General features: G+C 40.7%; 1 protein-coding gene and 1 pseudogene across 1 annotated transcript; one reads left to right on the top strand and one right to left on the bottom strand.

Annotated features, from left to right (window-relative positions):
• LOC145402302 (galactose mutarotase-like) lies at window positions 1–23,445 on the top strand. The gene is made up of 10 exons (XM_080274444.1): window positions 1–50; window positions 3,291–3,413; window positions 6,382–6,475; window positions 7,310–7,461; window positions 8,836–8,931; window positions 11,575–11,688; window positions 14,244–14,331; window positions 16,296–16,463; window positions 17,327–17,490; window positions 20,756–23,445. Exons 2-10 carry the CDS (start codon window positions 3,306–3,308, stop codon window positions 20,834–20,836), a joined length of 1,065 nt encoding a protein of 354 aa, XP_080130570.1. The 5' UTR covers window positions 1–50; window positions 3,291–3,305; the 3' UTR covers window positions 20,837–23,445.
• Window positions 4,995–5,113, bottom strand: LOC145402886 (5S ribosomal RNA; annotated as a pseudogene).
• Window positions 23,446–26,894: the final 3,449 nt, after the last annotated feature.

Below are 26,894 nucleotides of genomic sequence, written 5' to 3'. Positions count from 1 at the left end.
ACTGATTATACACTGGTTGGCAGGGAGCATAATCTATTTGCTGCTGAAAGGTAAAGTCTCCTTCTTCATATGTTTAACAAGTTTGGACGATATAGCATCGTTGTGTGCTTTTATTTTTAATTTTTTGTATTTCTTTTGCCTGAAGAGATTGTTCAGTTTATTGTAGCCATGTGAAAAGGGGGAGGGGCGAGGACTTTCCCACGAAGTTAATCGAACGGAAGGACTTTTGCAATAATAAACAATTAAGAAGCTGTAAACAGCCTGAAAGATTACTTTATAAATAGATTCGTTTCTCAGGCTGTGCAGAAAATTATTTGATGGAGTTAAATGGCTGATAAGAAAGATAAGGTGTACAGAGTAGAATATGAAATATTGGCTTGATTGTAGCCATAACGTTATATGTCCTCTCCTTAATTCAAAGAATGGTAGTGGTACAGTACTCTGTCAAGTTAGAATAATAAAAGTAACTTGTCCAACAGAGTATCATTTTCATATATTTAACCAAGAAGTACAGTAGAGCAGCAAGAGTTGTGCCTCTCCTGCATCATATTCTATAGACTTTGAATGTCTGCTTTGTGAATCCACGGCATCCAACACTGATGACTATTTGGCCAAAGATCTGCCATTTCCTGGGGATTCACGTATGGTTTCCAAACCCTTTTGAGAGGCATTGATACCATCTGCACAGTATTGCCATCATTTTCATGTTTTCTTGTGTACCTATGTACCTTTTCACAGTCATTATGAATATATGTGCACAGTGCTAAGGACTGTTGTATAGTACATAACTGTGCTGTGGAGAAACTCACGTAGTAGCCCTTGATATTTCTAAAGCTTTCGACTGAGTATGGCACTGTTCCCTGCTGTCCAAACTCCCTTGCTATGGACTAACGTCTTTTGTTCCTCTGCTTTCCTCATATCTTAGTGATAGAAAAATAAGAGTAAAAGTAGATGATGTACATTCTAATTTCCACTCAATGCCAGCGTTCCACAGGGATCAGTTCTGGTGCCAACCCTGTTCATGGTTTATATTAATCTCTTATCTGTTACCCACAGTCCCATCCATTCATATGCAGATGACTCAACACTTCATAGTCATTCACACTCAGACACTCATTTACAGAGTCTAATATCTGTAACTGTCAACTCGTTACAGCCATCTTCATGAATCAAGACTTATCTACGATCAATGAATGGGGACAAAACAACCTTCTCATTTAATGCTAGTAACACAAAATATATACAGTTTACTAATAGACAGATATTGCCAGACTCATATATTACCTTCAGTGCTGCTAATATTCCCATTTCCAAGAGTATTGAAATTCTCGGCATCTCACTTAGAGTATTATGTTTTTTTTTTCTTTTTAGACTCCAGGTTTAGTAGAGTACCCTTATCCCATACTTTTACAAAATTTGTCAGGTCTGTTCTTGAAAACGGCAATGGATTCAGCTTGGACTACGTATTCGGGAAACCTGTTCCAGTCATTCACTACTTGTTGAGTAAGAAAGTCAGATCGTACTAAGAGTCTACTCATTTTCTTAATCTTGAAACTATGGCCTCTTGTAGTCCCTCCTGTTTCATACAAAAAAAGTTGATCACTGTTTATGTTCTCTCACTAAACAGTGCCCTCAGCTGGACCTCTCATGTCAAATCACTTGCTAAAACTGCCTCAAAGAAACTTGGATTATTGTACAGAGTCCGTAACTTCTTCACTGACGAGCAGTTAGCTATAACTTATAAGAGTCATGTGCGCTCTCAGCTTGAATATTGCTCACTCTTGTGGAGTGAATGTGAAGAGATTGCATTAAAACAACTAGACAAAATTCAGAACAAAGCTGCTGGAATTATTAATAACCCTGCTATTATAAATAAACTACCTCCCCTACAGTTAAGAAAGAATGTTGCCTCCCCTGCATTATTTTACAGATATTTTTATGGCAAATGTGCAGATGAAGTTGCGTTCATTGTGCCACCTCTCCATGCCTTCCCTCGTGCTACATGGGCATCTGGTAGCGCTCATGACTGGAATGTCACTCAGCCATATTGCAGAACTTCTACCTGTCAGACTTCTTTTATTCCCCGAATTGCATCTCTCTGGAACTTGCTTCCCCAGAGTTGTTTCCCTCCAAAATTCAACCTACAGTTGTTCAAGTCCAACTGTTACAGGTATTTTATGAATGGAGGATGCCAGTAATCTGGTGTTTGGATTTTTTTTTTTTTTTAATTCAGTTTTTCCTTTGTTCTGTTATTAAAAAAAAAAAAAAAAAAAAGTTAACGTATTCATGTCCAGTGTCAGTGTCAAAAATAGAGGACAGACCCTAGGGTCAAAACAGTAACACTGTTGGCTGAGTACACTAGCACCTGATCTGACATGTCTTGAATTTGGCTGTCTGTTATCTTGTTTTTGTTTTTTCTTGGAACAGTCTTACGGGCTTCTGGCCTTTGGTTCCTTCTTCCTTGTGTTAAAAAAAAAAAAAAAAGAACATTCCATCCCATGATTCCTGTCTACAGCTTTCCTTGTGGGCATAGAGGCCATAGCTGAGAATGTTGTGACCAAGTAAACCACTCCTGACATGCTACAGCTTGAGCAACTCTGGCGTTGCTGACCATAGTACCTGTTTATCATTATACTGTATGTTCCATTGTGAAACACTTTATTAGGAATCTTTGGCATCCCTTGGCTGTATCAGTTACTTTTCAGTCCATAATAATCTATCGATCTATCTATTGCCAAAGCCATAATCCTGTAAGGGGTGGCCATTTGACTCTGAGTTAGTTGTTTTACGGGGAGGGGCACTAACTCTCCACCAACCCACATGTTGACATGTAGGAAGCATGTATGTTTTGGTTATATGGTTACCACCCAGCATTGTAAATGGTTTCTTGGCTTACAGGAAACCATTAGGCTTGTCACTTAATTTAAAGCCACCTGTAAAGGAAAGAAAAGCAATAAGAAGTGACAGGAAAGATGGGAGAAATAGGAAGAGAGGAGGGCAGGCACAGAAAAAGAATGATAAAGGCTAAGGAAGGAGTAGGCAGCACTACATCAAGTGAGTGGATGATGGTCGCCACCACCTACCACATGGCTTAAATAAGTATAGGTAGAAATACATGGCCTTGGTGGTGTGTGTATGGCCGGTGTTAAGATACAAGTACATAGATACGCTGTACATAAATCACTTCAGCTTGAACAAGTTCTGTAATAGAGCAGCCCATATACCAGTATTGTACTTGACCTGACTTTGGGCTCTTAGAACATATTACTTTATGTAATATACATTTTCAGAGTGTGCAGTACAAAATGGGGATAACGGAAGACACTTTTGGCACATTTTGTGACCCTGATACTGGTGTTGAGACCAAGGTGCAACGTTACACATTGACTTGCAAGACTGGTATCCAGGTGCAGGTTAGTACTGGTACTTCTCTTGCTATTTACGTCAATATAGTACTGTAAGAGCATTACTATACCTCATGCACATGTTTACTCTTGTGTGAATTGCTTAACCTGTAGCTATAAATGCCAGCAAAGTTTTTGCATACCAGTAAATAAAAATAACTTGTAAAGTCAGACAGGGTGAAGGTGGCTATACTGTGCAGCAGATACCACTCATCCCCACACAAATACAAACACAGACTTAGTAACTCTTTGGATAACATATGTACACAATGTAACACTACACATCCTACCATACAGCACATATTATGTAGTCTGGTACTGATACAGCAAGGACAAGAACACTGTATCTCAAGTGTGTTGGACCTGTGGACCCTTTCCCCCTGACAGAGCTAGTCAGCAGTCTCCATGTCACAGGTCTTCTTCTTCAGAGTCGATCATGAGAATTGATGACTGATATTAAGAATTACCATATAATAAAAAGAATTGACACATGAAAAAGAAAAAAAAGAATATTGTAAAATATGCAAGAAGATTAACGTAGCAGCGGTTATATCCTTTTTTGTAAGGCCTACGGTGTACCTCTAAGGACATGAATCCCAGCCCATTGGATGACTCTTAGATGCTTCCTTAGTTACCTGCATGAGGCCAGATTCACTAACTACTGTATAGTAAACATACATAAACTTTGCGAATGAAGCCTACTTGAGTTGCCATTCTTTCAGCTGATTGGTTGTCATTATGAAAACTCAGGTACGGTAATAGAAAGCTCGCCACATTTCCATTTCTTTCTTCATACTCTGTGACAGTCTGTATTATTAATTGGTGAGTGTTAATTATATGGAGAGTGAGAGACTAACAAGGAGAGTGTATGCGAGTGAGGTGGAGGGAGGAGAGGGAGAGAGAGGCTGAGGATGAGATGGAGGGATGGAGTGGAGAGGTTTATGAGAGAGGGGGGTTTGAGCTGGGAGCACGGCAGTGAAGTGGCATTGGACAGGATGACATGGTGGCGATTTGTTTGTGGCCACCCCTTAGGGATCTGGCAGTACATAGATAAATAGTGTTAATTAAAAATCATGACCCCAATCTGGGAAAGTAATAAGTAGCATGTGAAACATTGAATTATGGTATAGCTAACAGATACCAGAAAGAAACTTAGGCAAAATTTAAATTTAACACTGACGATCCCGCTCAGTAAGAGGTTCCTGTGTTTATTATGTCATCATGCTGATAAAGTTGCCAGTTTCCACACTTATTATCAGTCATGACATTTTCTTGGTGTTCTTTTATGTGTAAAACATTGGTTAGCAAAAGAAAGTAGCCTGACGATGTTTCAGCCATGAAAGTATGGTGCCTTGAATAATGTGCAAACACTTGGTACTAAACAATAAGGATCGTAAATGCGAAATATCGTAAAACGATACAACGTAAAACGAGGGAGACGTATATATATATATATACTGTATATATATATATTTCATTCATTCATTGCCAGACGCCATGTATCCCAATCGGGGTGGCCAAGGGCTTAGAGTTAATTGTTTTACAGGGAGGGGCACTAATCCTCCACCAACCCCACTTGACACGTAGGGATGCCAACAGCATCTGGTGTTCCCAGGCGGTCACCCATCCAAGTACTAACCAGACCCAACGTTGCTTAACTTCGCTGATTGGATGGGAAGCGGTGTACTCAATGTGGTATGAATATATATATATATATATATATATATATATATATATATATATATATATACAGTATATATATTATACGATACATACAGTATACACATATATTGTATATATATATTATACGATACATACAGTATGTATATACAGTATATATATATGTGTGTGTGTGTGTGTGTGTGTGGTAGGTGGGGGCGCTCACCATCCACTCACTCAATGTAGTGCTGCTCTCGGGTGTCTGCCCTGTCCTCTTCTCCATCTTTCTTTCCTTCCATCTTCTTCTATCTTTCTTTCCTTCATTCTTTCCTCTTCCTTCTGCCTGTGGGTGACTCTACACTGAGTGACAAGCCAGTTTGTTTCCTGTACACCAGGAAACTATTTACTATGCTGGGTAGTATCCATATAACTAAATTTTGGCGCCTGGTGGTTTAGTGGGTAATTATTATACTCCAATCGGATTGAGCTGGTGAAGGTTTATGTCCAAGGGGTGGTTGGGGTTTATTCCTCACGTAATGCCACTCAGGGATGAGTGAGGTTGGTCACTCTCATCTTAAATGTCAGGACCAACTGCCTATCCCCGAGTTCCTACGCTCCTCATGGGGCAACGTAGGATTGGATGATGGATCGATGGATATATATATATATATATATATATATATATATATATATATATATATGCTCCTTGTGGAGCAACACAGGGTTAGATGATGTATGTTTGTAAAGTTGCAAGATATTAACTGTAATGCTTTTTAAAATCTGAAATGAATGTCTTTTGTAATGTCAACCTCCAACCTATATCCATCAAACCATCCAGTCTTATGTTGTCCCATGATGATTGTAGCAGCCCGGGGCTAGGCAAGTTGGTCCTGACATTTAAGATGGGTGACCAGCCTCACTCATCCCTGAGTGGCATTATATGAGCACTAAACCCCAAGCACCCCTTGGATAGAAACCTGCACCAGCTTAGTCTGATTGGAGCACCTTAATTACTCACTAATACACTAGGAGCCATAATTTGGTTATATTGGTACCACCCGCATAGTAAATGATCTGGTTTACAGGAAACCATTTGGCATGTCACTCAGTGTAGAGTCACCCATAAGCAGAAGGAAGAGGCAAGAATGAAGGAAAGAAAGAAGAGAGAGTGTAAAGTCACCCATAGGCAGAAGGAAGAGGAAAGTATGAAGGAAAGAAAGGCAGTCAACATTTAAAAGTTTTTCTCACTCAAAGTTGCATTATGCTTAAGTGTAAGGCTGTCTGTACAGTATTTTAACTTGCATTTCACATTCTCCAGGTGATCTCGTATGGTGCTGGAGTGAGTGATGTGTTGGTTCCTGACAAGACAGGCATGAAAGATCATGTCACCTTAGGATTTGATGACATAAAAGGTTGGCTTCTTGTGCTGAAGTTTTTACTAACAGCTGTATCAAGTATGGAGGCAGGTGGAGGCACCCATCATCCACATACTTGATGTAGTGTGTCCTACATCTTCTATCATGCCTATCATTTTTTCTGTGTCTGTCTCCCCTTTTCCTGTTTTTCCCATCCTTTCTGTCACCATGAATTACAGCACTATTAAGTGTTGGTGTTGTATAATCCTCTCAGTTAGGAGTGACTTCATGGCCATTGTAATTACTGCACAGTAGGCAGTAGTTACCCTTTTCACTGTATTGGCATATTTCCTGTTATATTCTTGCCACTTCCAGTTAGTTTTATTTAGTATTGGAGAAACTTCATATTGATTTTATATATAACCTTTGTTAATTTTTCATTATAGTCTGCTTCCCTAAGGTAAGTGAAAAGCTGGTAATCCATGCTAGTACTGTAGTAGTGATAATGAAATAAAAATAACATCCTAAGGCCAAGTGAATAGTTCTCATATTGTAGCAGTTGCTCATCCCTGGTCTGTCTAGTCAAACAGACTCATCAGCCACAGGAAAGCAGTCACCTCTGCAGGGCTGGCCTGTACAGTGAACCGATGTTTCCTTTTGGTGGACATTGCTTTGCTATGGCAAGGTGCAGGGAAGTGTGTGGAGGTTTGGTTCCTGGGTGGCACCATAGTAGGCTTCACATCACCTTGTTATCTGGTTATAGATTAAAATAATGGGTTTAAGATGATGGTGGAGAATATGGTTCTGGTTTATTAGAATTCACATCATTTTTGTCACAATAGAAAAAAGCTTTGTATAAATGAAATTGTAAATGTGTTAGTTCCACTACAGGGTACCTGCAGTTTCCCTACCAAGGGAGTTCTGTGGGCCGTCGAGCTAATCGCATCTGCAAAGGGAAGATAACTATCGATGGACGGACACACCAACTGAGCATCAACAACAATGATAATCACCTGCATGGAGGCAAGAGGGGCTGGGATAAGGTAATTTGGAGATTATGTACATTACCACTCCCATGAATTGTATTCACTATCTGTTGAGTAGTTAATAGCTTAGTAGCTTGGTAAACCAGATGCTTGGAATGCTACTGGTATTTCAGTTTCTGGCTGAAATTAAGTTGGGTGCAACAGTTTGTTGAAGATGTACTGTATACACATATTGTGAGGGCCTGATCCTCTCCGAGAACATTTCATTGTCTAATTTTGTTAAACATTCTGAACGAAAAATTTCATGTGTCATTTAGTAACCCTGGTCTGTCTGGCCGAGCAGACCTATCAACTGCAGGCAAGCAGCTGCCCTTCCAGGGCTGTTGTGTGCAGTGAACCAATGTTCCCATGCAGCAGACAGTGAAGTGCGGAAGAGTATGGAAATATGGTTCATGAATGGGTGCTGCATGGACAAGGACACCATAATAGTCTCCACATCACCTCATTATTTGGTTATGTGGTTACTACCCAGCATTGTAAAATGGCTTCCTGTAACCCAGGAAACCATTAGGTATGTCACTCATTGCAGAGTTACCAGAAGTGGAAAGATAGTAGTAAGTGATGAAAAAAGGATGGGAGAGAATTTGAAGAGAAGTGGACAGACACAGAAAAGAATGATGAAGATGAAGGGAGAAGTAGGCAGCACTGCATCAAGTGCGTGGATGATAGGCACCTCCACCTACCAGCATTTCTACATTTACAACTGCCAAATGCACACTACATTCTCTTGTATGCATTTTAGTATGAATAATGTTGCCTTCCAGTGGTTTGCTCATATTGCTTCACACTGAGTTTCTCATAGTAATCATCCTAACTCAGTGTCCTGTGATGACTGGAGACATGAATCAGAGGGGACAGAAAGCCTCAGGTACATTCTCCCTTTCTCCAGTTTTTTTTAAACATCAAGTTAGAATTTATTTGGCCAGGTTTTCCAGTTAAACTTCCTTTTTTTAAACAGTTCAGTTTATATAATAGCATGATCTGCTTCAGATTTTGCACTGATGACAAGCCTACTCTTGGTGGCACTGTGCACTGTGGGTGGAGTGAAGTAATGTAGTTCTACCTGAGAACTTGACCTTCTCATATTTCCGTGCACCTCACCACGGGGCAAGGGTTCTGGTTCGACTCTGCTCATGCAGCCACAAGAAGGCACTGGCTCTTCGCACATTATATGCTCTGTACTGTTCTTGGAGAACAGCCTCACTGAAGCAGTTGCTGACATGAGGTCGATGGGTCTGTTCAACTAGAAAGATGGGTTAAAGACTTTTTCATGTTCAGTGGAAAATATATAGAAATTATTCAGGCTTGAAGTTGTTCTGAATTAAAATATGTATACCATACTTCAGGTGTAATTTTATTTCTTCTTCACAGTACTTATGGGAGAGCTGCATTAATGGCAGGAGTGTTGTGTTTTCTCGTCTGAGCCCAGATGGAGAGGAAGGCTACCCAGGGGATGTGTTAGCTCAGGTGAGCCATTTATTTTTTAACACCAAAACCCGATGAAAATACTATACACCCATACCCCAATTTCCAGCGCATTGATAACCGATGATTTGCTTGACCGAACAGGGCAGCACGGTTTGTCTTTGGTCTCCCCCCCGAGATTCTCAACTACCCCGTTCCTGAGTTGCATTGGTTATCAGTAAAGGCTAGAATTGAATTTAAACTGTGTCTTATTACATTCAAGGTTCTTAAGCTTGGTGAACCGAAGTATCTTGCTGAATTGTTAAGGTTCTTAAGCTTGGTGAACCGAATTATCTTGCTGAATTGTTAAGGTTCTTAAGCTTGGTGAACCGAAGTATCTTGCTGAATTGTTAAGGTTCTTAAGCTTGGTGAACTGAAGTATCTTGCTGAATTGTTAAGGTTCTTAAGCTTGGTGAACCGAAGTATCTTGCTGAATTGTTAAAACTCCCATCGGCTCGCCCTGGTGTGATGTTATGCAGTGAAGGTGACTCCTTGCGTCTTAACGAGCCTGGAGCCATTCACCAGTCATCTTTCTCTGACCAGCTTGCCTAGCCTCAGGCTCTTACACAAAAAATGTTAAATGAACATATGTCCAATTTTCATCTGTTACGGAGCTACAATTACTGATGATCATATGGGCAAAAATGGTCTTTGTAATTTGCCCATACGGTCATCAGTAATTGTAGCTCCGTAACGGTTGAGATTTGGACACATGTTCATTTAACATTTTTTACTTAGAATTAGCTCATCTATCATTTCCCAAAGTTTTGGACATAACTCATAGAACACCCTGTATATATATATATATATATATATATATATTTATATATATATAGACACTCACTCAACGTAATGCTGCTCTTGGGTGTCTGCCCTTTCCTCTCCTCCTTCCTTCTTTCCTTCCTTCCTCTTCTGTCTTTGTGTACTTCATTCTTTCCTCATCCTGCTGCCAGTGGGTGACTTTACACTCCCTCTTCTGTCTTTCCTTCATTCTTTCCTCTTCCTTCTGCCTCTAGGTGACTCTATACTGAGTGACAAGCCAAATGGTTTCCTGTACACCAGGAATCCATTTATTGTGCTGGGTGGTAATCATATAACCAGATTATGGCGCCTGGTGGTTTAGTGAGTAATTACAGCGCTTCATCAGATTGAGCCAGTGAAGGTTTATATCCAAGGGTTGGTTGGGGTGTATTGCTCACTTAATGCCACTCAGAGATAAGTGGGGGTGGTCACTCTCATATTAAATGTCAGGACCAATTTGCCTAGCCCCGGGCTCCTATGCTTGTCATGGGGCAAGGTAGGATGGGATGATGAATCGATGGATATATATATATATATATATATATATCACCATCATTCTAATTTTATTTTCCTCCAACCAGTAGAGTGGGTAGTAACCAGAAATTAAAAAAAAGGAAATGCAGGAAAATTATGAGAAGTCTTAGAAGAGTACTGGCCAGGGCCCTTAACCATTCACTAAGAATTTGAAATGAAGAAAATCATCATACTGGTAATCATCATCATTACTAATCCTATTTCCCATGAATAAATGTGGGTGAGTAGGATCGGGAAACATGAACACGAAAGCATAAAGGTTGGTGAACTATTACGAGAGTGTCCAGTGAAAAGGGCCCTACATCCACTCCATCTCTCTCCAGTCTCAAGTATTCTTGGTTCCACCTAACAGACAAACTGCCATTACATTAGTTTATTAATGCCTGTCATAAATGCCTGAGAGATGAGTAATTTTATTGATTTTGAAGGGAAAAAAAAAAATGCAACCCTCGTCTTGCACATCTCTAGACTTGCTGCATCCATCAGTTCTTTTGCGTCCCTCCCTTCCCTGTCTTGCTGTCTCACATATTGGTCTACCATATCCAGTCAGCATCATGATATTCCACACCTTCCCCCCTTAGATTCATTCATATGTATCTGTTTCATACTCACTTTTGCCCCATGATAAGCTACAGCAAGATCATGAAAACTATAGAGGTGTTCTGGGTGTCTGAGTGCAGATGAAAGGAAATAGCTTTTAATTACGTTCTTAGTTTCTGACCGTAAATCTTCCATTAAAGAAAGAAAACAAACTAAAGATGAGCAGAAATAGCAATTTTGTCTGCTGTTTAAGGGTTAACACAATGTCTAAGCCCTTTAGTTTGAAGAGCAAAACTGAAATAAAATTATCTGGGGATGGCAAGGATGAAATTGAAAGTACGTAATTGGGTTTAAGGGGCTACTTCAAACTGTTGCTTTATTGAACACCACTACTCTTTCTGTAAGTCTTGTGTTCCTATCCACACCAAGACCCATCTCTCTCTCTCTCTCTCATACAAAAAGCAGCCATTGTATGTATCTACTGCACTTTTTCTTCATCTTTGGTTTGAAGTGTTTGGTGGTAGTGAGGAATGGCTTAATGAACTGTCATTGGGCAGTGGAGCTGCCTTGTCTTCTAACATCCCATAGGTTCCTTCCTGTCCCCAGACAGTACATCTCTCACCTTCCTTCCTATCCCCTGAGAGGAAGATTTTAGACTGCAAGAGAAGAGGAACTTCAGCCTGCAGTCCACTAGGTTATGGTGACATCAATAACAACCACAACAGAGTTGTTTTTTTGGTTGTAATGTGATATTCTGTTTGTACATTTCAGGTGAAGTACACCTTGGATGATGATGGTGGTCTGCATATTGACTTTGAAGCCATGACAACAAAAGCTACAATAATAAATATGACAAACCACTGCTTCTTTAACCTAGCAGGACATGTAAGTTAAGAATTATGCACAGTTATTGTTATAAAATATACCATAGTCTTGGTACAAAATATTTTGATTGCTGTCTACCTCTTCTGTCTTTCCTTCAGTCTTTCCCCATCCTTCTGCCTATGGGTGACTGCCTCTTCTGTCTTTTGTTCCTTCATTCTTTCCTCTTCCTTCTGCCTGTAGGTGACTATACACCGAGTGACAAGCCAAATGGTTTCCTGTACACCAGGAAACCATTTACTAGGCTGGGTGGTAATATTATAACCAAATTTTGGCTCCTGGTGGTTTAGTGGGTAATTATTGCACTCCAATCAAATTGAGCGAGTGAAGGTTTATATCCAAGGAATGGTTGGGGTTTTTGCTCACGTAATGCCACTCAGGGATGAGTTAGGCTGGTCACTCTCATCTTAAGTGTCAGGACCAACTGCCTAGCCTGGAGCTCCTGCGCTCCTCATGGGGCAACGTAGGACCGGATGATGGATGGATGGATGGATATGTATAGATAGATAGATAGATATCATTATCATCATCATCATCATCATCACCATCCAATCCTGTATTGCCCCATGAGTAACGTAGGAGCCTGGGACAAGGCAAGTTGGTTCTGACATTTAAGATGAGAGTGACCAGCCTCAATCATCCCTGAGTGACATTACATGAGCAATAAATCCCGTCCACCCCTTAGATATGCTCCTGCACATGCTCAGTCTGATTGGAGCCATTAACAGCCCACTAAACCATCAGGTGCCATATATATATATATATATATATATATATATATATATATATATATATATATATATATATATATATATATATATACAGTATATACAATATTGGAGAGAATGGAGGGTGAAAGACTGATGAAGAGAGTGTATGTGAGTGAGGTGGAGGGGGGAAGAGGGAGGGGGAGGCCAAGGATGAGATGGAGGAATGGGGTGGAGAGGTATATGAGAGAGGGGGGTGTGAGTTGGGAGCAGGGCAGTGAAATGGCGGGGGACAGGGCGACTTGGAGGCGATTTGTTTGTGGCCACCCCAAACGGGATTGAGGCGTCTGGCAATAGATAGATTGGTAGATATATACAATACATTAATTTCTCCAACAGAAAGAATCCCTCAGACTCCCACATAATTTTAAATGATGTCAGTATTCCCATATCCACCACAACTGATATCCTAGGTGTCACATTTAACACCAACCTAGGCTGGACAGCCTATGTTAAATCCCTGGCCAAAAATGCTTCAGAAAAATTGGGACTTCTGTACAGAGTTCGTGAATTCTTCACAGATGGGCAGTTGGCCACAATATACCAAAGTCATGTGCGTTCTCAGATCGGATACTGTTCGTCACTGTGGAGTGGATGTGGAGCAGTTACATTGAGGCAGTTGGACAAAATTCAAAATAAAGCCATTAGATTAATCAATAATCCTGCCATTACGCAGGACCTTCCTCCATTGTTAGTATGTAGAGATGCTTCATCTTTAGCATTATTTTACCAATATTTTCACCGTAAATGCTCTTATGAACTTGCTTCAATTGTGCCTTCCCTTCACATTTTCTCCCGAAATACTCGGGCAGCTGGGAGTGCCCGTGAACTCACACTCTCTCCCTCGCAATCCAGAGCTTCTGCCTATCAAAATTCATTTATCCCCAGAACTACTACTCTTTGGAATTCACTTCCTGGGAGTTGCTTCCCACAAACATTTAATCCACTTTAATTTAAACCCAGTTGTTATAAATATTTTATGAATGGATGATGCCTTTCGCCACATGGATTTTTTTTTTTTTTTTTTCCTGTTTTTCCTTCCTCCATTCATTGTCTCTTAAAAAATATATCTATCTATCTATCTGTATATATATATATACTGTACTGTATACAGTATATAGTAATTATACAGTATATACAGTATGACCTCATTACAATGGACTTCAGTAGACAAGAATTCGCATTTTTCGGAGTCAAGGAGCTGATCGGAATAATTTCTTATATATCGCGAAACCTCCGAGAAAGCTAGAAGCGTTCCAGACTGCCTAACCTCAGGCCGGGGCATCCATATTGCCCACGTGGTTTGTGTGTTTGTGCGTCGGTTGGTGGCATCACCATTGTGATGAGAGAGAGAGAGAGAGAGATAATGTACAGTTAGCAGAAGTGTTGTTAATCATAAATTTGATAATAAGCCAGAGCAGTATTTTTCTGTATATTGTGCATCTGTATATTTGATAATAGTTATCATAATCTCAGCCCTGATTCCCACCTAAAATATCCAGAAACAAAGGGAGAAAGCATAAAAGTTGTAAAACTGTCAAACAGTGTGGCCAGTGAAATGGACCACACAACCATTTACACATCACTCAAGCCTTTACAATTGAAGGAAATTCACTTCTGAATATTCAGTACATGCACAGTACCTTTATCTCTGAACTTTATCCAGTATTCCATTGTAGTGGAATGTAAATCAGTAGTTCTGTTGTTGACTATGTTTTGTGTTGCAATGTTTTTGTGTATAGAATTGCAGTAGAATTGGAATATTGCTACTGAATTTTTCTTCATACACAGAGCAGTGGACAGAAGGGCCTGTTTGAGCACATTGTGAAGGTGAATGCTGACCGCTTTACACCCATCACAAAAGATCTTATACCCACAGGTTGGTTTTGTCTGTTGCCCATTATGTATAGACATGACACCAAGGGGGTCAGCTGATCACCTACCCTTAAATGAACAAATATACTGGACTGCAGTAGTCTTTCATCAGACTCCAACACCTGGAAGGGGGAAACATATCCTCTTTTTTTTTTTTTCCCCCAAGGGATCTCTCCAGTTGAGTAAAATTGTTGAGAGGCATCAAGAAAAAAAAATGTCATGAAATTAAAGGGAGTAAGTATTAGTTCACTCTTTACTGTATCCCCTTTCAGGTATATTGTACATTTTGGTGGATTAGGTAGCACTTGAATTGTTAAAAAGAGGTGGGGGGTGGTAGGGGTGATTGTATAGACCAGATACAATAGCAATAACCCCAGTATTCCATGCAAATACTTAACTCTTAAACTGTTGTCATGGAATATAGCATACCAGTCTCTCACTTGGACATTTCTTTGAAAAAGTTCTCATCTTCAGCTCACAGTTAGTAAGGAAAGATTAATTAGAAACTAAGATGACCATGATTAACTTTTCAATTTTTCATATGAGGTTAAAAAGAAAGAAGTCACTGCTAGCTTGCATGATACTGTAATGGCAGCCTCACTTCCATCCTTAGGTGGGAAAAGATGTCAGAATGATAATGTAAATGACAAGTGATTTTTTCACGGGATGTTGGCTATACTGTTTTTACTCTTATTTGGCCTAAAATTGCTATCTTTTCATCTTGGGTGCTGGGTTGTAATACAGTACTAGGTTAATATTAGACTATGATTTTAGTCATGAAGAAATGGAATGGAAAGAATGTAGAGCAACCATATATCGTTGAATTTTTCTATCAGTCATTTATATGAAATAAGCTACAAAAGGATGAAAAGTGGCTTTCTTCACCAGAGTCTGGTCATTTCCAGGTATAGGTGGGGGAGGCGGTGGCTCAATCGGTAGAGAGGTGGCCTGCAGTCCTACCGGACCCAGGTTCAAATCCCCGCTGGGGCAGGGAACAGTTTAAGGATTTGAATTTCATTAAAATCAGACTATATTGATTTACCAGAAGACCCGCCGACATGTCGTAAAAATACCCCCGCTAATACCGATATACCAGTCCTGTATGAGACAGCCCTAGCATGTATTCAGTATGGACGGTGGGTGTTGGTGCCGAAGTGGTGACATGTAGAGGTGTATGGTATGTAGGAGAACTACTGGGCCTTGATAGCAGGCTGTGAAGCCTATCCCCAGAGTTGGACAAAAATAAAAAAATAAATAAAAAAAATAAAAAAAATAAAAAAAACTGGCAAGAGTACAGTAATTCCATCTACTAAGTGAACACACCTTAGTTGAGTGAAATACTTGTCTTGAATCTAACCAGTGATCTGGAATAGTTATGTCCCATGTCCCACATTAACCCCTTCCCTTCAAGAATATCATTAGTATTATAACTGTGCTCCCTTCAGGTGATTTTATTCAGCTAAGGGGATACAACAGCATACTGGAGGGGCTAATGGAGTTTGTGTCTAACCCTTTAACCATGATGCTTTTTTTTTTTGACATTGCCTGTTGATAGCAAGAATACATTAAAGATATCACTACTGAATGGGTTAAAGACATGTGCAGTACAGTATAGTTGTTCCCTTTTGGTGCCCTTTAGTTTCTGCCACAGAAAATAATTTTTGCTATAAGAGAACTTCTATCTATCTATCTATCTATAGCCTGACACCCTAATACCGCAAAGGGTGGCCGCAGACAAAACGCCTCCAAGTTACTCTGTCACCCACCATTTGACTACCCTCCCCCCAACTCACCCCCCCCTCCCTCATATACCTCTCAACCCCATCCCTCCACCTCATCCTCGGTCTACCCCTCCCTCTCCCTCCCTCCACCTCACCTACATACACCCTCTTAGTCAGTCTTACTTTTTGTAATAGTATTTTGTTGTTCTCCAGAGAACTTACTTTTTGTAATAGTATTTTGTTGCAGGAGAGCTGTCCCCAGTAGGTGGAACAGCTTTTGATCTTCAAAGTCCAGTCTCATTCGGTGAGGCCATTCCCAAGGCTCCAGACCAAGGGTTTGATCATAACTTCTGCCTTCATCAAGTGCGCAGAGGAGAACTAGGTTTTGCTGCACGTTTTCATCACCCACCAACAGGTAATACTGGTACTGTATACTTAATTCTGTCAGCCTGGGAATGTAATTCTTAATATATTCTTACTGCCACTAGACAGGGGAGACTTGGAACAGGCTATACAGTATATGACTAACCTCTCCATTTTCAAAGTCCACTTTGAGTAAAACTGTCCAGTGCTTGCAAAAATAAATTTGCAGTATAAAAGACATCATTATTGTGAAGCAGTTAAATATATATTGACAGCAACGGGTAGATAATACTTGCATTTATTTACCACAAATTTTTAAACTGGTGTTAGGTACTAGATGGGAGTAGACCCTGGGAGTTACCATGAGAGTGATGTGTGACAGTTCTTAGGCAGGAAGCATGCAATTACCAGTATATAAAGTCAAAAGTCCTAGCTGAGACTTATTCCTACAGATTTTGTTACGTCATAATTTTTTTTTTTCCCCAAACAGCTTCCGTTAGTTGTAGGGAAGTAATCAGTTGTTTGTGTCCCTTGGTTTAGCTTCCAGTCAACAAAAAACAGCTGTACCATGGTCAGCTCTAATATGGGGATTCCTCAAGAGGAAGTTTGGTGTCATTTTATGTATGGATGTATGTTTACCACATTAAGTTTTTTTACTTACTTTTGTAGACTTTCTGAAGCACTGTGTAATTACTGTTAATCCCATGAATAATGCTGTAATTTTTAGTTTGTTCTTGCTACCTCATGATGATTTTATTTACCTGAGGTGTGACTGAAAACTGGAGGCATTAGAATTAGCTTTTGTTACTGTTCAGTGCCAGGTATCTTTGTGAAACTGAATGAAACAGTCTGGCAGTAGCAAGAACAAAAAATAAAATAAATAATCAGACTGAAAAGGATTACCCTGTCGAACAGGTCGTGTGCTGGAGGTGTACACTAGTGAGCCTGGTGTTCAGATTTACACTGGCAATTTCTTACCACAAGAGAAAGGCAAGATGGTGGGAAGGAATGGAACATCTTACACTTACCAAGGATCATTCTGCTGTGAGCCTCAGAACTTCCCTGATGCTGTGAATCAGGTACTGGCACTGAAGTAATGTTTGCTTAACTAGAGTTTATATACACTTGTCTGTCTGGACATTGCTACTCTCTACTTTGCCCTAGGGTGGGAAAGGAGGTCCAGATGATGATGATGATGTCTATCTATTCATCAATCTATCTAGCCAGATGCCATAATCCCATAAGGGGTGGCCGTTTGACATTGACTTCATTGTTTTATGGGGAGGGGGACTAACCTTCCACCAACCCACTTGTTGATACATTAGGGAACACGCATCTGTTGGTTATGTGATTACCATCCAGTGTTGTAAATGGTGTCTTGCCGCACAGGAAACCATTTGGCTTGTCACTCAATGTAAAACCACCTGAAAATGAAAGAAGAGTAAGAAAATGCAACAGGAAAGATGGAAGAAAGAGGAAGGGAAGATGGCAGACACAGAAAAAGAATGATAAATTTGAAGAAAGAAGTAGGCAGCACCACATTAAGTGAGTGGGTGATGGTTGCCACCACCTACCACATATATGACATTTAATTTACTGTCAATATAGCCCCAATCTAGTGTCCTTGGTAACTGACCCTGTAGATTTTTTTTTTTTTTTCCCCCCTCTGATGTTGGATATTAGTGTACTGTAACTGCATATTTCATTTGTTTAAGATTGGCAATCATTGTATCCTACATTACATTTACATTACACTTTTAAAGGTCTTGGCCATACTAGCATATTTTAGGAGCTTGCTGCCTACCAACAACCATGATTATGTTATGAGTAAAATTTGTTAGTTACTGATGTCTGACAAGTGGTATTCCGTGGCGTTATATATAGTTAAGGGATATTTACCAGAATTTCACATGGCAAGGAATTTAAAATCTTACCACAGTGCTTTGTAATGTCATATACTCTTGTGTTTCTAACACCTTCACATTTTTGAGAACACGTACAAAGATAGTTATTTATTATAATTTTGCTCTGTACAGAACTTCTGAGTACTTTCACATTTTCATGTTGCATATGGTTGTGTTTCCATCACAACAGTTGTCTCACAACACATGCACACACTCTACATACTTGTGGCTGGATTGTTATGTTGCTTACTTTTTTCACAGCATTGCGTCAATTGGTAAAGCTAGGACACCTTTTTTGAGGCCACAGTTATGTGAAATGTGAATAATTTTTAACTGAATCAAAGAATAAAAGGGTTTCTTGACCACAAGGAGGAAAGGAAACTTATTATGGGTGACCAGACACTTTATGGAAAGGTCATCAGTACCAGATAAATGTAGATGCTGGATTCAGATGCTAGAGTTTGCAGTCATTTGTGAGGTAAGTTGGGGGAATAAAAATGGCAAATCTCATAAATTATGGTTTGTGGATTTGAACTTTAAATGTTTCCGAACTTTAGAAGTTTGAATTTTCAAGGTTGCATTGTATCATGGTAATACAGGTAAGGGATGATGACCAGCCTTCTCCCTGTGGTGGCATTACATGATCAGAAAACCTCCAGTCACCTCCTTGGGATCAAAACTCTGCAAAACTGTCCTTCCAACTTGAGCATTCCAACCACTAAACCATGAGGTGTTACTTAACCACTCATGATTCTGCGGAGCTGTCAACAACATTAAGTACTGTAAGAAATGGACCGTGTAATCAGTCACTTATTATTCAAGACCTGTGGTAGTTTGTAATGTCATTAACTCCTCCAGTGTGAGGGGCCTTTCCTAAGTTGAAAAAAAGAAAAAAAAAGAAAAAGAAAAAATGTCTGGCAGTAAGTAGCATGAAGAAAATACAAAAACTCTTATCATACTGAAAGGGCTACCAGAGACAGTTTCTACCCCACTACTGCTTGAGGTCTTTCCTGAGCTGAATAAAATTATTAGGCTAGGGTTATTGGAGACTGTTTTTGCCTGTTTTCACTATAGATTTGGAGAAAGCATAAGACAGGGTGGATAGACAAGGATTGTGGAAAGTGTTAAGAATATATGGAGTAGATGGGAAGTTGTTGAATGCTGTGAAGAGTATGTACGATGGTGCGAAGGCTGCAGTGCGTGTGGATGGTGAACTAAGTGAATTTTTCTCTTTGAAAGTTGGGTTGAAACAGGGATGTGTCATGTCTCCATGGTTGTTCAATCTGTACATGGATGGGGTAATAAAAGAGGTACAAGGTAGGGTAGTGGATGTTGGAGTGGCCCTGGTGAGAGAGGATAGTGTTTGGAAACTCCCTGTACTGTTGTTTGCAGATGATACTGTGTTGTTGAGTGAAGATGAAGGGGAGCTGCAAGGCTTGGTGGATGAGTTTGAGAGTGTGTGTAAGAAACGGAACCTAAAGGTGAATGTAGGGAAGAGTAAAGTGATGGTCTTTGAGAGAGGTGAAGTTAGTGAATGTACAGCGAGGTTGGATGGTGAGGAATTGGAAAATGTGAGTACGTTTAAGTATTTGGGTAGTGTGATGAGTAAGGATGGAGGTTTGGAGGGTGAAGTGCTTGAAAGGGTACAGCAGGGAAGAAAGGTTGCTGGTTCCTTGAAAGCAGTGATAAGAAACAGGGAAGTGAGCATGGAATTGAAAAAGTTACTACATGACAGTATTGTGATACCAACTCTAACGTACGGTAGTGAAGCTTGGACATTGTTGGAAGGACACAAGTCAAGAGTGAGAGCAGTGGAAATGAGTTATTTAAGAGGAGCCTGTGGAGTCACGTGGAGAGACAGGCTGACGAATGAGGATATAAAGGAGCGTTGTGGTGTGGATGTGGATGTGATAGGAAGCGTTATGAGGAACACACTGAGGTGGTTTGGCCATGTGGAGAGGATGGAGGGTGAAAGACTGACGAAGAGAGTGTATGTGAGTGAGGTGGAGGGGGGAAGAGGGAGGGGGAGGCTGAGGATGAGATGGAGGGATGGGGTGGAGAGGTATATGAGAGAGGGGGGTGTGAGTTGGGAGCAGGGCAGTGAAATGGCGGGGGACAGGGCGACTTGGAGGCGATTTGTTTGTGGCCACCCCAAACGGGATTGAGGCGTCTGGCAATAGATCTGGCACTATAGAGTTTCTTCTTAACATAAGTAAAAGTATATGTATGGGTGGGGTTTTTCTACCCCTTCAGTACAGTTTTTTTCTAAGCTGCTTTAAACCATTCTATTTGGGTTAATAGAGACTGGTTCTTCCCATTCAATACCAGAGGCCCTTCTGAAGATGAGCAAAATCACCTAACTATGGCAAGAGTACAAATCATCATCATGGTTGAAGGGGCCAAGTATCCTTCATAATTGGTTTTCTTTTAAATTTCACAGGCAAACTTCCCTTCGGATGTCTGCCGACCAGGACAACCCTATAGGCACTTCATGATGTACAGGTTCAGCGTGGAGAAGTGAAGTCACACCTAGTTCATAGGTATAGGGTACATCTGCAGTGTGCATGCCTGACATTTTAGTACTGTATTTCTTGTTATGCTACCTTTAGATTGTATCAGTTCTTGTTGTTGTGCTATCATTATACAGTCAGCTCCCTTGTAATGTGCTCTCCCATAATGCTGATCACTTGTAATGTGGCAGGCTCATGTTCAGGTCCTCAGAGCTACCACAACACAGTTGTATCTACCACAGTGCAGACCACAGGCTCAAATATGTCATTATCTGTCACTGCACAGATGTATGTCACACCTACAGGTGCCATGTGACTGATCAGAGACTCGCTGCTATGGTGTGGAGTGATGGCATGGGTGATAGTGTGAGTAATGGTGTGGGTGATGGTGTGAGTAATGGTGTAGGATGATGATGTGAGTAATGGTGTGGGTGATGGTGTGAGTAATGGTGTAGGATGATGATGTGAGTAATGGTGTGGGTGATGGTGTGAGTAATGGTGTAGGATGATGATGTGAGTAATGGTGTGGGGTGATACCATGGGTGATTGTATAGTCTGGGTGATGGTCATTTTGATGGTGTGGATTGATGGTCCTGGTCATGGTGAGGGGTGATTGTATGATCTGAGTAATGGTGTGGTATGATGGTCTAGGTGGTGGTGTGGTGTAGCTCCACACAACAGTGTGTTTTTCATCATCATTATTATTGTTTGTTATATTTAAGTCCAGCTTGAGGTAGTCAGGGTAGGCTTGGGGGATCACTAGGGGTGCCTCTGAGGAGGATCCTGAACACTAGCTATTTTTCCCATAGGCTCTGAATCTCCAACCACACAGATTCCATTAATGCTGTTCAAGTTATGCAAATTAGTCTAATTGTGGGCAAGTAAGAGGGATATCAGAAGGCTTAGTGAGTGACGAACAGGGCAGCTTTAGGAGTGGCAGAGGATGTGTGCATCAAATACTTGTAGTGAGACAGATGTGGAGAAGGCTTGTGAGAAGGACTATAAGGTGTTTATGGCATTTATGGATCTGGAAAAAGGAAACAGAGAAGGATTGTGGAAGGTTTTGCATATGTATGGTGTAGATGGTAAGTTCCTAGGTTCCGTTAAGTTTTTATGATGGTAGTGAGGCATGTGTAAGGGTAACTGGGCATCTAAGTGAATGGTTCACAGTCAGTGTGGGCATGCAGCAAGGTTGTGTGATGTCTCCATGGTTGTATAGTATATATATGGATGGGGTGAGAGAAGTAAAAACACGAGTAATGGAGAGAGGGATGGTGTCGGTAATGAATGGTGTTGGATGGAATACCTCAAATCTAATGTATGCTGATGATGCTGTACTACTTGCAGATAATGGATAAGAGCTTGGTAGACTAGTGCAGAGTTTTGTAGATGTCTGTGAGTGTCGTACCTTGAGAGTAAATGTAGAAAAGAGTAAAGTGATTGTTATTGAAAGAGAACGTGACTCCCAGTGTGATGTTACAGTGAATGGAGAGAGACTGGAATTGGTGAGCGAATTCAAATACCTGGGCACAGTGATAGAAAAGAGGGGAAAATGTGCAAAAGAAGTGGAAAGTAGAGTTACATAAGGAAGGAAAGTAGCTGGTGCCTTGAAGTCCTTGATAAGAAATGGAGGCTTGAGGGTTGCAGCTGTGTGATCCTTACATGAATGGGTGATAGTGTCAACTTTAACATATGGGTGTGAGATTATGGTGTGGCATGCAAATGAAAAGAGTAAGAGCAGTGGAGATGCGCCTGTTGAGGAGTGTATGTGGAGTACAGAGAGCGCATAAGATACGGAATACCTGTACTGTGATGTGATTTTTGAAAGATGCAGAGTGAGGAAGTCTGCGGACACCAGAGTCGAAGAGTGTGTACTGAGATGGTATGGTCATGTGGAGAGACTGGATGACGACAATGTGGTGAAAATGGTATATCTGAGCAAATTTGAAGGAGGGAGAAGGTGAGGTAGACGAAGAAGAAGGTGGAGAGATGGTGGATGAGTGTGTAAGGAAGAGAGGTATGGAAGTTGATGAGGCTAAGGGATTGACAGGAGATCGAGCTAGCTGAATGAATTTTGTGTGGAGAAGCGCATGACCAGGGATTTGGCATCCCTTTTTAACGTGACAGTGTTTTGATTGACTCTGTCCGACAGGTATATGTGAAGCTATAGTACATGGTGAAACCTTTTGGCCTATCAGTTGAAGCCAGGATTCCGTGGGCTTTAATGATGAGTGAATGGAAGCATGGCCCATTGAACTGGGCAGACTTTGGCCGTCTAGACGCTGCTACTCCTCACCCCACCCTAGGGTGGGAAAGGAGGTCTGGATGAAGATGTAGGCAAGCTGACTGTATGGTTAGTCTTAAATTAGAGTTGTTTCATTATTAAGTTGCTGATGAATTAGCACCCTTTCATCACTTAGTTGCTTGTGATTCTTTGTAAAGTTAGAAATTAGTGTTATTTTTTGTTTCACATACATAGCATTATGTTTGCATTGTATCTGTACTTCTTGGTAGCGAGTCACCCATCACAGGATGCAGTGTTGGGCAGTAGGGAAGTGGATGTAAAATTCTTCTTATGCTGTTGTTATACAGTATTCTTATATGTGGTGTGTAATGAATATTCAGCAATATTGTATATACTGTACATAGAAATTTGCATATCAAGTTTTACCACCTTTCATCATCATTATAACCTGATTACTACTACTGTATTCTTATCATAAATAAGAAAAGGGAAAGTGCTGAAGCAGGAGAACTGTCGTCAAACTGTTCATGAAAATAGGCCACCCATTCATCATCTAAGCTCCCAAAACTCCTAGCTTCAGTACCCAATGCACAGTATTAGAGACTGAATATTAAATGAGAGTGGAGCTTGTAACACAATACATGGTATATGCCCAGGATGCAGGGTTGGATCCAGGAATATTTTTACAGTGTTGCCCATATCACTTTCTAGAGGAATGAGGGTTTGGCACTCCATCTCTGAGCTAGATAAGTGACCTTTGTCAAACAAGGGTGGTTTTGTGTCATATTTATGTGGAAGATATAAACATAATAACCAGAAAATTATGCCAACCTAAATATGGTACATAAAGTACTATATCTTTAATTCCAGTGAGATAACATGGGTACTGCACGGGTAGCATAGGCAACACCCCTGGATCCACCCATGGAAATATCTTCCATGATATAACACCTTCTTTCATTGTCAGTATGCAGACTGATGGTGACAGATAAATCAGCCTCAATATGTAGTATTGGAACTTTAATAGGCAATTTTTTTTGTGATTTACTTTGAACTTAAGTGGGGGGGGGGGGAGTTCTAAAAAATTGCACTATATAATAAAGACATACAGTATGGTATTTTATTCACAGTCATTAAACTACGCCATGCTATCACATACGAAACTAGATGGCAGGTGGCTTAAGAACCTCATCTGCCCTTTGGCAGGTCTTGTTTTTCATCCTGCTGGGTGTCTAGTCACCCTCCTTCACTGAACAAAACCAGTGGGGTAGCCGGTTTAGTTGCCGACAGTCCGACCATGAAACAGGTAGTACTGGATTACATGGTACCAGTAGCAGATCATTGTCTGACCTGACTGACAAAAAGATATATTCACCACAGTTAGAAAGCAGGAGTTAACATGGGCAGATCACATCCTGTGTAGAATGGATAACTGACGGATACGAGTACTTCCATAACAGTAGCAACCTGGAGATGGGGTGAAAGGAAAAGACTGGCATAAAGCTATACTGAATAATGAAATCCACAAATGTGGAAGGCTAGGAAGGAGCAGGCTTCAACTAGATGGATAAAATGATGATGATTTAGTACTTGGACCAACTGTCTTCACTTTAGTCTCCATAAGTGCTCTTTAACTAGACACACTAATCCCATTGCCCATCCACCACCCTCTTCCTCTAGGTTTGTGAATGTAGCTTATAGCTATACAACTTACTTGTTGCCAGAAAAAAATCTTTGGTACTGTACAGTATACGGAAGAAAAAAAGAAGGTAAAGTACTGTAGTTATCAAAATGTTTGGTCGGTGATGAACAGGGTAGTTTCCAGAGTGGTAGGGATGTTTCATCAAATATTTGCTGAGGTAGTAAGGTAGGTACAGCAAGTCCTCATTATAGACCTTTTTTTTTTTTTTCCTATCTGTACAGGAAATGACAAAGACAGAACTGCTCACTAAGCTTTCGTTACTACTTTTAAAGCCGAAGTGCCTGTTTCTCCTATTACAGTACTACCCATGAAGCTGAAATGCCGATGTCACCTAAGTTTCAGTACCAATTGAAATTGAAAAGTTGGATAAAATTGCCAGCTGTTGGAGGGGGGGGGGGGAAGAATCATCATATAGAGATTAAATCATGAATACAGGCTTTTAGGGAGATGTGTTCCTCAACAGGTATTGCTGCTGTTCTGAGAGATGGTACCAGTGATAACACCGCTCCACATTTCAGTCTCCCAATGGATTATCTGATTCCTAGAAGCTCCCATCTTTTGAACCAGAAAGGTTAGTCATCATTTCATACACTAATCTGTTGGAGCAGGGAGAAACATGGGGGAAGGAAACATATTGGTTAGTGTTGGTAGGGCAATGTTACAAATCATACCCAACATTTTGACATCTCTGCTGGGTAGGGTGTTGATAGATTTGTTAGTGTAGGCAGGAAAAAAAAATGTAATGTTTGTACCTCACAGTCTGACTTCATATGTGAACTGCAATGAGAATCTGTGGGGTAGTGGAATAATCAAGATATTGTGATGAGGGAGTTCTTATTCTTGCTTTTATTGTTCCCCAAGTTACGGTGAATTTCACCTCTAACATGGTACATCTCAGTTGACTGAACAGAATCATTTGGTGCTAGCTTACCAATTTTTTTTTTTTTCTTTTTCAAGTAAGTAACCCAGGTTTCCCAGCAAAGGGATCACTGATGCCGTCTTCATCGTCTGGCAGTTTCATGAAAAATTTATAGGAAGGAAAAAGGAGTTGTACTTTGTTTTTGTTGATTTGGAGGCCTTTGACAGAGTCCCTGTGGAGGAGGTGAAGTAGGCAGTGAGAAAGCTTATGATTGAGGGGTGACCAGCTAGAGTGGTTATGGTTATATATGCAGGTGCTTGTGCCCAGGTGGCAGTGAATGGAGATGTGAGTGACGAGCTTTCTGTGAACGTTGGTGTGAATAGGGGTCAGTCTTGAGCCCCTTATTGTCATGGTGCTTGAAGCTCTCTCATCTGACTTCAGAAATGGGCTCCCATGGAAGATGTTCTATGCTGATGACTTGGTGCTGACTGAAGAGCATAAAAGGGAGCCAGAGGAAAGACTTTAGAAATGGACAGACAGAATGGGGCACAAGGGTTTGAGAGTATATGCAGACAAAACAAAAGTGATGATATCTAGGGCTAGTGGTGATACTGTCAGAGCAGAGGGAGTGTGCCTATGTGCAGTTTGCCACAAGGGTGGGAAGGAACTCCATCTTTTGCAGTGTTGGTGGTAACTGGGCGCATAAGAGATGTAATGGTGTTAGAAGTAGACATACAATGCTGATTTTATTGTATAGTGTGTCAGGGAGAGCACGTAAAGATTTTCAGGCATGAAAAGATTGATCTTGTTGGAGAGTCTCTTGCATGTGTAAAGCTTTGTTATTTGGGGTACATGTTATGTGTTGGAGGTGGGGCTAGAGTAAGGAGTGGTTGGAGGAAGTTCAAGGAATTGTTGCCTCTCCTAACATATGAGGGCTCTCCCTCTGTGCTAAGGGATCTTTGTATGTGGCATGTTTTAGGAGTGTAATGCTGTGAGGTAGTGAGACCTAAGCTAGGAAAAGGATATTCGTAGGCTCAAGCATACAGAAAAGATGATTAGATGGATGTGTACAGTAGTGCGTCCTTGGATGCAAGGCCTGGGGGACTAGAATTGCGATTGTAAAAGTTGAGAGGAAGGATGGGACTTTAGTGTATTGGTATTACGATGAGGATAGGTTGATTGAGATGGCTTGGACATGTTGAGAGGAAGGAAGAGGACAGCTGGTTGCAGAAGATAAGAGATGTGAATGTTAAGGGGAGGGTT

The sequence above is a fragment of the Coenobita brevimanus genome, chromosome 6 (genome assembly GCF_032717465.1).
Source record: "Coenobita brevimanus isolate Jiangsu-jjx chromosome 6, ASM3271746v2, whole genome shotgun sequence".
NCBI classification, from domain to species: domain Eukaryota; kingdom Metazoa; phylum Arthropoda; class Malacostraca; order Decapoda; family Coenobitidae; genus Coenobita; species Coenobita brevimanus.
This window is presented reverse-complemented; position numbering and strand designations above follow the sequence as displayed.